General features: G+C 36.2%; 1 protein-coding gene across 4 annotated transcripts in view; it reads left to right on the top strand.

Annotated features, from left to right (window-relative positions):
• ABCB4 (ATP binding cassette subfamily B member 4) overlaps positions 1 to 16,536 on the top strand; it is a 72,152-nt gene that overhangs the window by 24,532 nt on the left and 31,084 nt on the right. For 3 of the 4 annotated variants that reach the window (XM_019749762.2, XM_019749761.2, XM_019749763.2), the window contains 6 exons: positions 21 to 131; positions 354 to 479; positions 3,421 to 3,624; positions 3,988 to 4,158; positions 11,508 to 11,669; positions 16,013 to 16,189. In XM_019749762.2, the coding sequence (XP_019605321.2) occupies positions 21 to 131; positions 354 to 479; positions 3,421 to 3,624; positions 3,988 to 4,158; positions 11,508 to 11,669; positions 16,013 to 16,189 (951 nt within the window). The remainder of the gene's footprint in view (positions 1 to 20; positions 132 to 353; positions 480 to 3,420; positions 3,625 to 3,987; positions 4,159 to 11,507; positions 11,670 to 16,012; positions 16,190 to 16,536) is intronic. The other variant, XM_074340681.1, reaches the window with a different exon arrangement.

The following is a 16,536-nucleotide window of genomic DNA, read 5'->3' as shown; positions in this document are numbered from 1 at the left end:
TTGAATTTTGTTTTATTTAGAATCCTAAAATTGACAGTTTTTCAGAGAGAGGACACAAACCAGACAACATCAAAGGGAATCTGGAGTTCAATGATGTTCATTTTTCTTATCCAGCTCGAGCTAATGTCAAGGTACTGTAAGTTGTATTTATAGGAATTCCTCATTCAGATTGATTGTATAATCATCTTAAAGAATCTAAAGTCTCTAATCTTTTGATATTTATATGCTTTTTCCTTTAGTGGTTATATTCCCTTACTTGATACTTTTTTTTCAAATTTAAAATTAAATCAAACAACTCCCCTTTTAGGTTTTTGTTTGTGAAGTGTGTTCTTTTTCTCTCTTTGCCCTCACAGATCTTGAAGGGTCTGAACCTGAAGGTTCAGAGCGGGCAGACGGTGGCTCTGGTTGGGAACAGCGGCTGTGGGAAAAGCACAACAGTCCAGCTCATTCAGAGGCTCTATGACCCTGATGAGGGTATGGTAAGTGGGAAGAAACAAGTTCTCCAAAGGGGGAAGCTGGGTATCAATTAGCCCTTTGAAATTGTTTTTTAGTAACAAATTTGCATGTGAATACAATTTTGGTAAAAGGACTGTGGAATTACAATGACTCTGGTTGATGCATTCAAACCCTTCGGCTGGTTTAACAAAAAGATACAAGATGATAAAAGCCAAAGAAGCTAGACAATGTTGTTTTTTGTTCCGACTAAGCTTTCCATCATCACTAAATCACTGGAAAATAGTCATTCAAACCACAGAGAAGATTATTTTCAGTGAGTTATTGGGTTTGGTCAGAAATATTCCATATCGAAATTGTTGACAGCTTGGTAATCAGGAGCACAAGAAATCTTATCACAGTAATTAATTTCATCAGAGACAGTTGAGTTTTCTTAAATGTTGGAATAGCTAAAGAGGAAAGTGGGTTAGTCTCTTAAGAAACTTCTGGGGACAAGGGGAAAGTAATAGCCTAGGGTATATATAATTTTTGCCTCTTAAAAATGTTGTTATAAATTCAAACTTACAGAGAAGTTGCAAGCAGGGAATGCAGATACTCGCTTCACCCAAATTTACTAATTTTTTATATTTCAGCCCACTTGCTTTATTGTCCTCTCTGACTTCTCATGTGTGTGTGTACATAATACACACACACACACACACACACACACACACACACTTTTTTTTCTGAACCTTTGAGAGCAAGTTAAGGACACCAGGCTCCTTGACTCCTACATAGTTCAGAATATATATTTTCTAAGAAGGACATTCTCTTATATGACAAAGCAATGATCAAAATCAGTAATTTAACACTAATACAATACTAGTCCACAGAATATATTCACATTTCTTCAACTGTACCAACTTTGGGACATCGAGTTTACCTGATATTAAAATGCATTATTATGAAAACAGAAGATCACAAGTTGCAAAGAAAAAATTTAAAAAACCATTAAAAAGCATTGAGATAAAACAAAGATTACAGGACTGAATATAAAATTTTCTAGGGTACACAAATTATTTATTTATTTAATAAAATTAATAAACAGTCTTGGAAAAATCTGATATTACTAAGGAGAAACATAGGCCCATCCTCATTTACTAAAGCAAACTCTAGGTTGGTTCAAGTGTAAACATTTTTCTTTATTTAATAAAACAAAAACAACTTAGCAAAGTACTAACCATTGAGGATATCCATTTGAAAATCCTTTTTGTTTTTTTCCCCTTTCTTCCACCTCCCACCTCCACTTCAAGCCCTTGTTTGTCAGTCTAGTTGTGTAGGACATAGCTCCCTGGCCCTGGCCCATGTCATGCCCCACAGCAGCTCATCGCAGCCCAGCTCAAGGGAGAGCTGTTGTTCACAATCTTAGCTGTAGAGGGCGCAGCTCACTGGCCCATGTTGGAATCTGGTGACTTTGACGTTAGGAGCACCACGCTCCAAACACCTGAGCCACTGGGTGGGACCCTTGAAAATATCTTATATTTAAAATTATTAGTGGGCTAACACATTTTCTAAGAACATATACATGTCAGCAGAGAAAGAAGTCTTCAGAAATTCTCTAACATGGAGATATTCATGGTCCACGTCATGATTTAACTATTTTCTACTATTAAAACAGTAGAAGAAATGCCCAGTGGTGTAGTTGATTAATTCAATTTTCCCTTAAAACCGGTCTCTAATAAAAATAGTAAAACTATAGTAAAAGAAAGCAATAAATTGAAATAAATAAATGATTTATGATATGTATGGGAAAACTATTATATTTAATATTTGAGAAATTACAGTTGACCCTTGAACAACACAGGTTTGTTCTATGCAGGTCCATTTATATGCAGATTTTTTCAATAAATAGTGTAAATGTATTTCCTCTTCCTTATGATTTGCCTAATAACATTTTCTTTTCTCTAGACTACTTTATTGTAAGAATACAGTATGTAATACATATAACATATGAAATATGTATTAATTGACTGTTTATGTTAATAATAGGCTATTAGTAGTTAAGGTTTTGGGGAGTCAAAAATTATAGGCAGGTTTTTGACAGTGTAGGGGTTCGGTGCCCGTAACTCCCACATTGTTTAAGGGTCAACTGTAATAAGAATCTAAAATAGGGTATGAATGTGAAAATATTTCTAGAATAAATATAGATTTGTAAAAAGTTTCAAGAAATATTCAGCCTTACATATAAATATATACAAGTGAAAACAAATATAACCTACCACCTCATACCTATTATTAGAAAAAATAGATTAAAACAATAAAACCCAGAGCTAGTAAATTACAATGAAGCAGATGTATTTTATATATTCCTGCTGACATTGTAAATTATTAAAATCTCTTTAGAGGATTGTCTATCCAACCTCTGTTCAGCAAATAATAAATACCACCAGATATTTTTATTTGCCACCAGCAAATAACAAATGCCATATATATATGAAAAAATAAATCATACTTTTCAACCTGGTAATTCTCTACTTCTGCAATGATTGTCCTTCCTTGTTCCTTGAAGGAAACAAATGTCCAGCAGGTAGGAACTGCTAAAGTAAATTATGGTGTGTTACATATAGTAAAACATCATAATGCCATTAAAATAATATGTAGACTATGTAGGTAACTGGACATTTTTATTCAAATTTAACAATGGTAAGCAAAAATAATAGCGTGCCAAAAATATATAACCCAATATCATTTATAGAAAATTATCCATTCATGAAAAAACTATATATGTAAGGTGATAAATATCAAAAGAAAGCATATGCTTTTTATTTTCATTCTTTCACATTGCTGTTTATTTTCAATTCTCATTTCTAACCACTGAAATAAGTTAAATATTAACTAAGACTATTTTCATAACAAATGAAAGAGTCTTGATGCTTTAGATATCAGAAGGTTTGAAATAGTTAATGAAAGTCTTTTTTTTTTTTTCAGATTAACATCGATGGGCAGGATATTAGGACCTTTAATGTAAGGTATCTGAGGGAAATAATTGGAGTGGTGAGTCAGGAGCCAGTGCTATTTTCTACCACAATTGCTGAAAATATTCGTTATGGCCGTGGAAATGTAACTATGGATGAGATAAAGAAAGCTGTCAAAGAAGCCAATGCCTATGAGTTTATCATGAAATTACCACAGGTAAAGGTTTTATTAGTGTTGTTGCCCTCAAAATTAGAATTTCACCTCATGTGACTGAGTTCTTCCTTCAAAGGTTAAGCTAATAATGTTTGAGATGCAAAGTTGTCCAACTTTGCTAGGTAAGACCCTTGAATTATTTATTTGGAGGTTTAAGGAGTATAACTGGGCACATATATCATATACAATTTTATACAAAGTATGAGTCAGTAGTTTTTTAAAAGTCAGTATTCATTTATTTTATTATAACTTATGACTCATTGGGATAGCCAAAAGGAAGCACCATGTTGTCTTCCTGAATTTCGAGATGCCATAGCCTTTTCTACTCAAAATACTTCAAGAGCTCCTCCATGTTTTCTGTTGTAGAAATTTGACACCCTGGTTGGAGATAGAGGGGCCCAGCTGAGTGGCGGACAGAAACAGAGAATCGCCATCGCTCGGGCCCTGGTTCGCAACCCCAAGATCCTTCTGCTGGATGAGGCCACATCAGCCTTGGACTCTGAAAGTGAAGCTGAGGTCCAGGCAGCCCTGGATAAGGTCAGTAGACACTAAATACCTGAAGGACCAGCAAATTGAAACTTTTTGAAAATTCTTGCCAATGCTTTGGGAGTCTACATTGAAAAACATAAACATGAGAGCAAATGAAACTCTCTTGTGGGGCTTTACTGATTTCTCCTTTCTGTTAGGTCACATGGCAGAAATGGGTGGCCCATTAAGTGGCTTGCTTTGACCAAAGTGAAGTAAGCTGAAATCCAGTCCTATGCAAAGAGCCACTTATGTTTGTTTTTTTCTTGCACATAGGCCATGCTTTGATCCAAAGTAGTTGTGTAAAAATGTACCCCAAAAATCTGGTTACCTAAACGCTGTCCTGCTGAAAAACAGTCAAAATACTTGCCTATTCATGAAGGCAAATGGATGCTTTTTGGGAAATAAATCTTAGCTTGTGTGTTTGTCTAACCCTGTAAAAAAGCCACACATTTTAAGGATGCTGAGCTCATGTGCCTTGCTTAGATATTTCTAAATCTCACACTATCATCTTTAAGCTGAAGCATCACAAGAGCCTTATGTTGGGACACTTTTGGTGTCAGTGCAGATGTCATCTCTAATAACAACACCAGAGTATAAAAACTAGAGTCAGATGACACCATATAAATGGATTTCAAACACATAAATATCATAATTATATTTGATTTGAGAAACTTTAGTAATAAAATGTGCAAATTACTTAACAGGTCCTACCCAAACTATCTCTTGTAATTTTAGAGACAAGCTGTATGAACCTCGTTTTCTCAGGAAAATTTATACCTGAATCCTAAGTAAACACAACTGCCATGTGTTCTATAAATTGTATAATTAATCAATGCTTCCTGGTTTATCAGATTGATATTTTGGTTCATCTTATATAATTTAATTTAATGATGATTAATGAGACAATGAAAATTATTCTTCACCAATTCTTACACTTACTTTCTTACTTTCATGTACATAAAGTCTCAATATTAAGGAACCAAGATATAATATACAGGAAACTGGCATTTGGTTGGTTAATTAGAAGTGACTTAAAGAAGAAATCATTAAAAATGTATAAATTAAACAACTAATTTTAACGTAAAATATATAAATGGGCATTCATGTGTCAACATAGACTTTTCAAGCATAAAGTCAGGAGGATAAGATAAATATTTATGGGGGAAAAAAGTCCCATTCAACCTTAGTATCCAGGGCTGAATGCTTTCTAGGATACAAATATTCAATATATTAGCCCTTGCTGTGCTAAAAGAACGGAATTATTAGAGATATTGTTTTTCATAATATGGATCCTACATGTAGCCTTGCGAGGTTTAACTCATATTTGGACAAGTACATCACTCAATTTTAGCAATCTGTGTTCTCTAGGATCATGGCCCACTCTTCAGATGATAACCTTTTGCATATCAATTTTTTAAAAAGCTGATGAATCACTCATCATTTTTTAAAAACCCCATGAAAAGCCATTAGTAGCTTGGGGTGATGGTTAAGAGCATGGGCTTTGGTGCCAGACAGGCTGAGGTTGGAGTCCTGGCTCTGTCCCTTTCTAGCTGCGTGACCTTGGACAAATTAACTAACCTCTCCATGCCTGAGACACTGCAGAAGTAATTTGGGAGAGGGGGAGAAATAATGTCATAGGATGATTGAAAAGACTGAATGAGTTACTGTATGTAAAGTTATTAGTGCATGCTTTGCACACGGGAAACTCTTGATATTCTTAGCTACTATTATTATTATATTGATTACCATTACCATGATTACCATTATTAACTTTATTGCTAAATCAGTTATTTATTGCTGCATAACAAACCATCTCAAATTCAGACATAAAACAAATAAGTCTGTAGATTGGCTGGATGGATGTTCTGCTGTTTTTCACTTGAGCATATGGCTGTATTTACCTGGAAGGCTGACTTAGCTAAAATGATCCAAATGGCCTCCTTCACCTGCTGGTTGTTGGCTGGGCATCTCATGTGGCTTCTGATGCTCGTACTTATATAATAGGCTAACATGGCTTCTTGACACTGTCCAGGCCAGTACCCAGAGGCAGAAGCTATAAGACATCTAGAGGCTTAGACTCCAGAACTCACAAAATGTCACTTTCACCATTTTCTGTTGGTCACAGCAAGTCACAAGACTAGCCCAGATTGAGGGAGGGAGGAGGCAGATTCTGCCTCCTGATGGGTGAGCTGTAAAGTATCTGTGACCATATTCTTTCACAGCACGCCCTCTGCTACAGTTATTTACATTCTCCTACATACAAAATAAATTCACCTCTTCCCACGACCTTCAAAATTTTCATACATGTTGACATCAGGCTTAGAGTTCTGACATCAGGATTGAAGTCCAGTTTCTGAAGATCTGTATGTGGTCCAGATATGGATGAGGTCCTTCATGTTAAGCTCATTTTGATCCAGAGACCTATGAACTAAAGAGATAAGTTATTTTCCACACACACCCAACATATAATGGTGCTGGAGGGGCAGGATAATCATAATAGACATTCTTGTTCAAAAAGGAGAAGAACAGGAAGCACATAGGAGTTACCGTGTTTCCCCGAAAATAAGACCTAGCCAGACAATCAGCTCTAATGTGTCTTTTGGAGCAAAACTTAATATAAGACCTGGTATTATATTATATTATATTATATTATATTATATTATATTATATTATACTCAGTCTTATACTATAGTAAAATAAGACCTGGTATTATATATTATATTATATCATATATCATATCATATATCATATTATATTAAGATCCAGTCTTATAGTAAAATAAAACTGAGTCTTATACTAATTTTTGCTCCAAAAGATGCATTAGAGCTGATTGTCCAACTAGGTCTTATTTTGGGGGAAACATGGTACTAGTCCATAGCAATTCTGAAATGCAGTCAGTTGCATGGTTCCAGTTACCCCACTGCTCCAGGGAAAAGGAATGCTCCTTGATTAATGCCCAATTCTGCCCCCTAATAGTGGGTGCCCCAGTCCATTGTTCTACTTGGTTTTGGGCTCCATGCTCTGGGCTCTTGGATCCTCCTTCTGAGAGGTCTTCCCTTTTCCAAAAGAAATGGCTTGCATCTGCAGCTGAGTAGCTTTCTAATAGAAATTTGGGACTAAGAGGACTCTGTACATTTTGAATTTTCTCAATCTCTTTTAGTCCAAGCTGATAGACTCTCGTAAAGACTTTGTTTGCTTAGAATCTGACAGTGGTTCACTTAAGCCACCAAAGTTACATCCACAATTTTTTTCAGGAGAAGCCTCTCTACTTTGGGCTGCATGTGATACTGCTGTGAGAAAACCCTTACTGAAGGGTCTTAGAAGCCCTTTTGTGTAGCTGAGTGTCTATCAGAATCTGCTTTAAATCTTTCAGATATTTTAACCAAAAAAACCTTATACCCACACCCTGATTTGATCTTTGACCTCATTTCACCGGATGACTAACAGTTCATTTTCCAACCCAGCAAGTACTGGGTCTTCTATGTTGCCTCTAAATTCACCTTGAAAAAAGTGAATCAGATCATCATTCTCTTCCCATACTTTATCATACACAGCCAGTGGAATCCAACTGGCATTTTCAACATTCTGTTTTAGAGATCTCTGGAACCTCCTTAGCTAAATGTACAAGTTCATTAGATAAAATATATTTCTTCCCAGTTACTGAAGGAAACATTTTCCCCCAATTATTCCAAGGTTACATAACACAAGTAGCCTTCTTTCCAAGCTCTAATAGCAATTTCCTTACTTTTCTTCCAGTCTCCAGTAATAATATCTTCACTTCCTTCCCTTCAGCCACTGACAGCCACTCAGATCGCAATCCCAAAGATTTTTGTTACAGTAGCGTTCCAATCTAATCACCAATCTCAATATCAGTGTCTTTAAGCCAGAACTTAGTGGTTTGGCTGATGTGGTTCCTCTGTTGGTTTTGCCTAGTCTCACTCAGGCAGCTACTTTTAGCTCAGGGTTAGCTGAGCTGAAACGTTCAAGATGGCCTCACTCATGTGCCTGGCAGTTGCCTGAGGGAGCTGGGTTCACCTCCATGAGGCTTCTCATCCTCCAATAGACTAGACAAGCTTTCTTTCACTGTGGTTTTAAGGTAGCATTCAAAGATGGCAAACACATAAACTGTAAGGCCTCTTGAAGCCTGGGTTCCAGAAATGACACAAGCGTCAATTTCTTCACATTCTTCTATGATCAAAATAAATCACATGGCCTGCCCAGATTTGAAGAAGTGGAGAAATAGACTCTGTCTGTGGATGGAAGTGGTTGCATAGTGTTTGTAGCCATATTTATACTCTACCATAGTTGCTATGAATAGTTTATAATCTACCTAATTGACTCCATACTTTGCAGAATAGTTAAATTGATATATTTTGCAGACAAACCAGCTTTGAAAGGGAAATCCTTCATTACTGCATCCCCTACACTGATTCTAGTCAGTCAATTGGTCAGACATTCTAAGTTACAAACCAACTTGTTCTAATAATGAAAAGTGGAATTTTGTAATTTATCTTTCCTCTGAAGAGCATAAGAACATACCACTATTATAGCTATTGTTATCCCTCCCTGATTACCTATCATAGAAGAATAATATTTTCCTTTTGGGGATTCTTTATACATTTATCAGTACCTCTCATGTGGCACCAACTTATTGTAGTTAGCTATTTATTTATATGCCTTCTCTTTCCTGAAAGGAATAAACAGCCTAAGAGGCAATATTAATAAATGATTCATATTTGTATCTCTATAACACTTAATCCAGTGCCTTTTGCATAGTAGAGCCTAAATAAATATTACCAGGGTCCAGCTCATTGAGATAATACATGTTTATAGTAAAAAAAAAATTAATGACCATATCACCTTCTGACTTAATAGATAGCAACTATTTATCAAAATAAATAAAAGGTTTTTCAATATCAGATCTTGAATACAAAAGCAAATTTGATATTTTGATTTTCTAGAGAAAGTCAATAACCACAAAGTTTTATGCCTACATGCATTCTCCTACTCATAGTGTTACCATAGAGGAGGGGGGAAGAAAAGAATCAAAAGATAGCCTCCATGGTGATTTTATGAAAGGATTCCAGAAAGTTTCATTTTATGTTTTTTTTCCTCCAGAAGTTCCAGAAGGCTAATGGGTTAGTACTCCCTTTGTTTGGGTTTTTCATCCCTGCACATCTAGTACAAAGTCCAAATTCCTTAATAGTTGGTGTCCTTGAATCTAGGATATTTATTTGTCAATGTCTTGTCATCATTGGGGTGTCTGAGAGATCTGAAATCAAATCCCTACTCTGGCCAAAATTTCTTGGTCAAGGTTCATAGTTACTAACTTTTAAATTCACAAATAATATACTTTGTTTTCCTGCACATTAGTCACTCAATCACATATCTGATTCTAATTCCTCTGGGTTTTTATATTTTCTTTTTTGTATTGACATAGCACCAACCTGTTATTATCACAATGATAACTTAGTCACTGTTAGCAATTCACTCATCACTCTTTGTGTTATGAATATAATTAGATTGATCAAACTCTTTCCCATATGTCTTATCATGCATGAACCAAGCCATGCAACCTCCACATCAGTAAATATTGATGAATGCTTCTTTAGGGCCTATACACTAAAAATCAAAGAATAGTCTTAAATGTTGCCCAGTAGGGCTGTGCTCAAGTCCCTCTTTTTATGGTGTAACTCTTTTATGTTTAAACACAGTTGATTCATCTAGTTATTTTAGAGTAGGAACTGAAGTAGAAACACCACATTATCTTTTTGCAAGTGGCTACGTGATTATCTCAATACCATTGATTATATAATCCATTTTCCCTATTGATAGGTAATGCCATATTTATCATATACTAATTCTTAAATGTTTTATAGCTATATTTCTGGACTCTCTGTTTTGTTCTATTGATCCAACTGACTTTTCATGTGATAGCTTCCCCTGGATTTTACTGTTTTAATTGCTGTAGCTTTTTATGTTTTAATATGTGGTGGAGCTAGTCCACTCTCATCACTTTTTCAGAATTTTAATGACTGCACTTTTTTTTAATTGAGTTATAATTCATATACCATAAAGTTCACCCTTTTAAAATATACAATTTATTGGTTTTTAGTGAGTCACAAGATTTTGCAACCATCACCACTATCTAATTGCAGAATATTTTCATCAACCCAAAAGGAAACCTTGTACCCATTAGCAGTTACTCCCCATCCCACACTCACCTTTGCCTTTGGCAACCACTTATCTGCTTTCTGTCTCTATGGCATTGCCTATTCTGGACATTTCATATAAATCAAACCATAAAATGCATGGTCTTTTGTGACTGGTTTTTTTCATTTAGCATAATGTTTTCAAGGTCATCCATGCTGAAATATGCATCAGAATGCCATTCCTTTTTATGGTGCAGTAATATTCCATTGTATGGAAATAGCACATTTTCTTTATCCTTGGATCAACTAATGAACATTTGGGTTGTTCCCACTTTTTGGCTATTATGAATCTAGCCTCTTGTTTTTAATTTATATGTTTAACTACTTAGGTGAATTAGGCTGTACTCTAATAACCATCCTAATGATGAGGTTTTATTGCCTCAGAGTAGGAGTGGTCTTAAGAAGCTATTAACCTAATAGAGTTAATGAATATCAAAAAGACTAACCATTATTAATGACATAACATGAATAATTTGATGAGCATTTTCATGCCCATTCATAAACCCACCAAGCCAACATGTGAGTTCAGTGAACTACTTAGAGGGGTGATTTTAGAATTTAGCATTCATAAAAAATCATCTGGGGCATTTATTTAAAATCAAAGTTACTGGCCCCACTCCAGAGATTGTGATTCAGATGGTCTTTGAACCGTGCAGATTCCAAGGTACATTTTCACCTAAACTGTCGGCACGCAGTCCCTCAGAATTACAGGTAAAATCAGGCACTTCAAAAGAAACCTGACAGAAGTGCTCTGGAGAAGGCTGTATGTGGCAGCAACTCCTGTAACATGTTTCTGCTCAAATTTCTAGCATGCCATCTAACTCAGAACTAGGGCTCCTCAGACAAGTATGAAAACACTGGAGAAGGGTCAAACCTTCTCTTGTGTTTCTTAAGTAAAAACTGACACTATTTAGGCTCCCAGAGTTATCCTCACACTGAAGGGACTGGCCTCCTGTCTGGTACAGCACGCAAGTCTCACCTTTCATAGATGAATGATGCCTTTGTGCCCTAATCACATCGGCAGGGTAAGCTACTGTCTCATCAATCGCAAACATGTCCCTCCAAGTGCTTATTTGCGCAAGTTGACTGACAGTGCCTCGGCCTTGTAAACCCGCTGCCCCACATGTTTCTCCTGTTCCCCTTTAGGCCAGAGAAGGCAGGACCACCATTGTGATCGCACACCGATTGTCTACAATCCGAAACGCAGATGTCATTGCCGGGTTTGAGAATGGAGCCATCGCAGAGCAAGGAAGCCACAGTGAACTGATGAAGAAGAAAGGGCTGTATTTCAAGCTTGTCACCATGCAGGTATCCCCTTCCCAGGAAGTGTGGAAGTGTGTCTGCTGTTTGCTCCTCAGCACTGGATTCTTCACATTATTAAAAATGTCATGCAGCTAACGCCATATCGAGAAATAAGAAGTATTCAGGAAGATGCCTAAAAGTAGACATTTGAGACTTTAATTCAGAACCAGTGAAGAATCCTGAAAGAGAGAAAGGCAAGAGAGGAGGAAAATAAAGGAAAATGCCCAAAACCCTTTGAACTTATTCCGTAGGACAGAGATTCTTAATTGCCCCGGGGAACGCGTTCAAACAGGTTTCTCCACAGTGATATTAGGGAGGGTCAGAGTGGTGGTAGGAGAAAGTAGGGCAATGCCAGAATCCCTAGTGCTTGGGAGAGGTTCTATGTGATTTTAAATGCTTCCTAGGTGATCCTAATAAAATCAATGGCTCTAGGAAGTGAATACAGGCATACCTCAGAGATATTGCAGGTTCGGTTCCAGACGACCGCAATAAAGTGAGTATCGCAATGAAGCGAGTGGTCATCTTTTTGGTGATGGAGAGTCTTGCCTTCAATTTGTAAAAAATGCACCATCTGTGAAGCATGATAAAGTGATGTGCGAGGAAATGAGGCATGCCTGTAGTTTGTTTTTCTTTAACAAAAAATTTTTTCACTCAAGTTCCTGAAGCAGGTGATATCTATAATTGTTGGTTTTTCTTATTGAACAAGACATTTTATCGTACTTACTCACTTGAGCAAATTTGCAAAATAAATACCCTAAAAAATTTTATCCTATAAGCATGATTCTTATATCTATAAAGGTGTATGCATTTGCTTAGCTATAAGTGTAACTCATATAAACATAAATTTTTTGTTTTTTCCCTTAACATTTCAGATCTACATCATGCAAATACTACCATTTTAATGGTTACTCAGAAGCCCATTATATTAATATGTAATAAATTGTTCAGGCATTTCTCTAAAATTGGATACTAGGTTTGTTTCTAGTATTTCTCTTTTATAAACATCAGCTTTGGAGCACATGTTGGTCAAAAACAAAAGTTGTCAAAAATTGGCTTCGTTTTCTGACAAGTAACTTAACTCCTCTTACGCTGTTTCCACATTTGAAATACTAAACCTACCATGTGAGGTTGTTATAAGGTTAAGAAATAAGGACCTGAATATACTAAGAAAAACACTTCAAAAGGGTGAATTTTACGGTATGTGAATTATGTCTCAATAAGGCTATTTCATTTTTAAAGAGAAGAACCGGACACAAAATAGATGCATGAGAAATGATTGCTATTGAAATTTGCAAAGTCCCCAGAGTGAAAATATCAAATGAAATGATACAAAGTTTTATAATTCTTGCCTCAATTTGCCAGAGAATGTTCTCCAGCAGGAGGGGATTAATCATAGTGTTTTTGCTAATTGCTTCTGTATGGCCTAGCCATCACAGGGTCTCTATAATTTCACATATGTGTGTGTGTGTGTGTGTACGTATATGTATATATATATATGTGTGTGTGTGTGTATATATATGTATATACATATATATGTATATATATGTATATACATATATATATATATATATATAATAAAATGTTCCTTTAATTCAGTTTTAGTTTTCATTTCATTAATGGTTACTAAGACTCTCTGGTTTTGCTATGATGACATGTTAGATCCTCAAATGAGGTAACCACTTTCTCCCTTGGCTGGCCTATTTCTGTGCCCCTGAAACAATGACCTTTCACTCCCCTTGGGACTTAGGCTGGGAGACTGCCAAAGGGATAAGGACAGCTCTGACCTTTCTATATCGTGTTCCCTAAGCTTTCTTTCCAGGAAAAAGTGGTACAATTAAAGACTGAATAGTGGCCTGGTGTGATAGAAAAGGCCTGCCACCAATTAAGCAATGGCTTTGGGTAACCCACTGGGTTTGGGTGTCCTCATTTGTTAAATGAGCAGAGCCTGCACTGAGATGACCACTGACGTTTCTGCCAGCTTCGGCATTCTATGATTCTTAGGCCCTTTGAACTTCACTGTGATACCCACACCTTTCCCACTTGTGGTTTGGGTTTTGCCTTACCTTTCACTTGTTGGTGCTGTTGGAGAGATGGAGGAAAGAGCCACAGTGAGCCTGAGGGTTTACTAAATGCTCAAGCAATTGCTGCTTCCTTTCTCTTCAAACTCCAAAGACCAACCTAGTGTTAATATAACCTCATCTTGGTTTTTGTTTCTAAGCAGGGCAATCACTGCTTTTCCATTAGTTGGCTCTTAGTTGTTTCTTTTAACTGTACGTTAATTTTTTTCAGATTATAAATATAATGCATTATTTTTTAAAATCAAAGCATTTTTAAAAATCCAAACATGAACATCTTAGAAATTTGAAAGTCCCCCATAACCCAAACTTCTGCTGACAGCTATTTGGTATTTGTTTTCCATCTTTGCTAGCCTAGAAGAGTTAAATAGTATCTTCATATTTCCTTAATTATTCATGAGATTGAGCATGTCCATCAGCCATTTGTATTTTTTCCTCTGTGAAAGAATCTTTTCCTATCTTATCTTAGTCCTTTTTTGGGGGGTTGGGTTGTTTATAATATTCTTATTGATTTATAAGAACTTGCATAAAAAGGAAATATGCTTTTCTCTTGAATGTATTGGAAATATATTTTTCTACTTTGTTCTTTCAACTCACTTTGTTGTTTGTTTGGCTAACATAAAAAAAGTTTTGAAAGTGTATGTAAGTAATTACATTTTTTTTCTTCCATGCTTTCAGGATTTGGGGTTATTCTTAGGATATTCACCCATATTTCCTTTCAATATTTATTGTTTTACTTTTTACAATTAAATATTTGAGCCAGCTTAAGTATATTCAAGTGTAAGAATTGAGGGCTATTGGTTTTAAATATACTTTTTATCACCTGGTGAAAAGAGCCATCTTGGCTTTGGAGCTCAATGACGTCAGTACCCACTAAGTGAGAGCTTTAGGTAAGGCGCAAAAAAAATATTATGAAAGAGAGGGGGATGTAATGTTCATTTGATCATAGGAGAAGGCTAAAATTAGAATGGGCTTAATGGAAGAAGTAACTATCCATTGAGATGGACTCCTTAATAGCATGGATGAGATTATAAAAGAAGGAAAAGATAAAGGGAGGTATTCATGAGAGGTGGTACAGTTTGAATTGCCATGAACTAAATTTTTGAGGAGCCAAGCTTGAACATGTGGTGAAGAGCTGTGGAAGATTTTTAAGCTGGGGTGTGATTTGAGCAGAGCTGCCTTTTAGGAAAATGAGTCTGATAGCAGTGTGGGAGTTGATGGACATGAGGATGCAGGGATCAGTTACAAGACTGAGTCTTTAGGTTAGGTTTCGTTGGGATATGATATTATATAAAACAGTTCCAGTTATAAGCAAATAAGGAAGTCCACCAAGCAGAACATACATATCTTTGTAGTGTGGTTCAAGTCACGTGGGCAATATTCAGTTAGATGCTGAAAGTACAAGTGGAAAGCTAGGATAAGGTAATATACAGAGATCATGAGAGTGTACTATAGGTGTAGCAAGGCATTAGCCATAAGATTGGGTAGGGCAGCAGGACCTGACAGGGAAAAGCAAGAACAAGACAGTACTACAAAGACTGAGGTCCTGGACACACCATTAAGATAGGTACTCAGACATAGAGGAAGCAAACAGGGAACCAGATTCAACATTAGACTCTCTAGCAAGATTGGCTTGACATTCTCTCAGCTGGCATTAAGCTAGATACCCTTAAATTACCTTTTCCTCCCCTTTAAGAAGAGAATTGATCCCAAAGCTGGCAATGAGGCTGAGCCTGCAGGTTGGGTCACCTGGGGTAAGGTGTGATTTTAAGTAGCACTAGGAGGAAAAAAGATGATTCTTCTCAGCCAATCAAGGAAAGCAGTTTAATTGCCGCCTGTGGGGGAGTGACCTTGTTTGTAGGTTTAAAAGCGAAACCTTGATAGTGCTTCTCTTTGTTCTTCTTCCCTTTCCTGGTGATCACGCCTTGTTCTCTGGATTTTTAAATATTGAGGAAATTTCTACATACCTGCTGAATGATGAAAAATTGCCCTTTAGTTTTTACAAAATACTTTTATACTCTAATTTTCATATTGTTCAAATTGAATTTAACCTTTCTGTCCTTTTTAACCTTTTAAACTTCCATATGTTGATATGCTTCTTCACAGTTTTCCAGCTAACTTTGATTAAGATGCTGTTGTGGAATCTAAAAGTCTTGACACATGTAATATTGAAAATGGCTTTATGGTTCTAAACTTGGAGTTTACCTAGATCTGGACACACACACACACACACACACACACACACACACACACTTGAACATTGTGTTCTTTCAGACATCAGGAAACCAGATCCAGTCAGAAGAATTTGAAGTTGAACTAAATGATGAAAAAGCTGCCACCGGTATGGCCCCAAATGGCTGGAAATCGCGCTTATGTAGGAATTCTACTCATAAAAGCCTTAGGAATTCACGAAGGTATCAGAATGGCCTTGATGTCGAAACTGATGAACTTGTAAGTTGTTTTCAATTCAATTAAACTTTTTATTGTATACTTTTGCTGTTGAAATTCTTAGCATTGCAAGTATATTGCAGGCACAGATGATTACTATGAGCTACTCTTCTTGAAAAAAGGAAATTTCAGATTTTAAATGTATTTGACAATGAATTAATAAAATCATTTCCAATTTAAAATGGATTTCCAATGGAAAAAAAGGATCCAAAAACTTAGTCTTTGTGCTAGATGCTTAAAATTGAAATTAGATATTTCATTTATCTTTGAGATCCAGAGTTAAATACAGGTATACCTCAGAGATATTGCAGGTTTGGTTCCAGACCACCGGGAATTGTAATCTTTTTAGA

The sequence above is a fragment of the Rhinolophus sinicus genome, linkage group LG09 (genome assembly GCF_036562045.2).
Source record: "Rhinolophus sinicus isolate RSC01 linkage group LG09, ASM3656204v1, whole genome shotgun sequence".
Classification (NCBI taxonomy): Eukaryota; Metazoa; Chordata; class Mammalia; order Chiroptera; family Rhinolophidae; genus Rhinolophus; species Rhinolophus sinicus.
The sequence above is the reverse complement of the archived record's forward strand: the minus strand, read 5'-3'. Positions and strand labels throughout refer to the sequence as shown.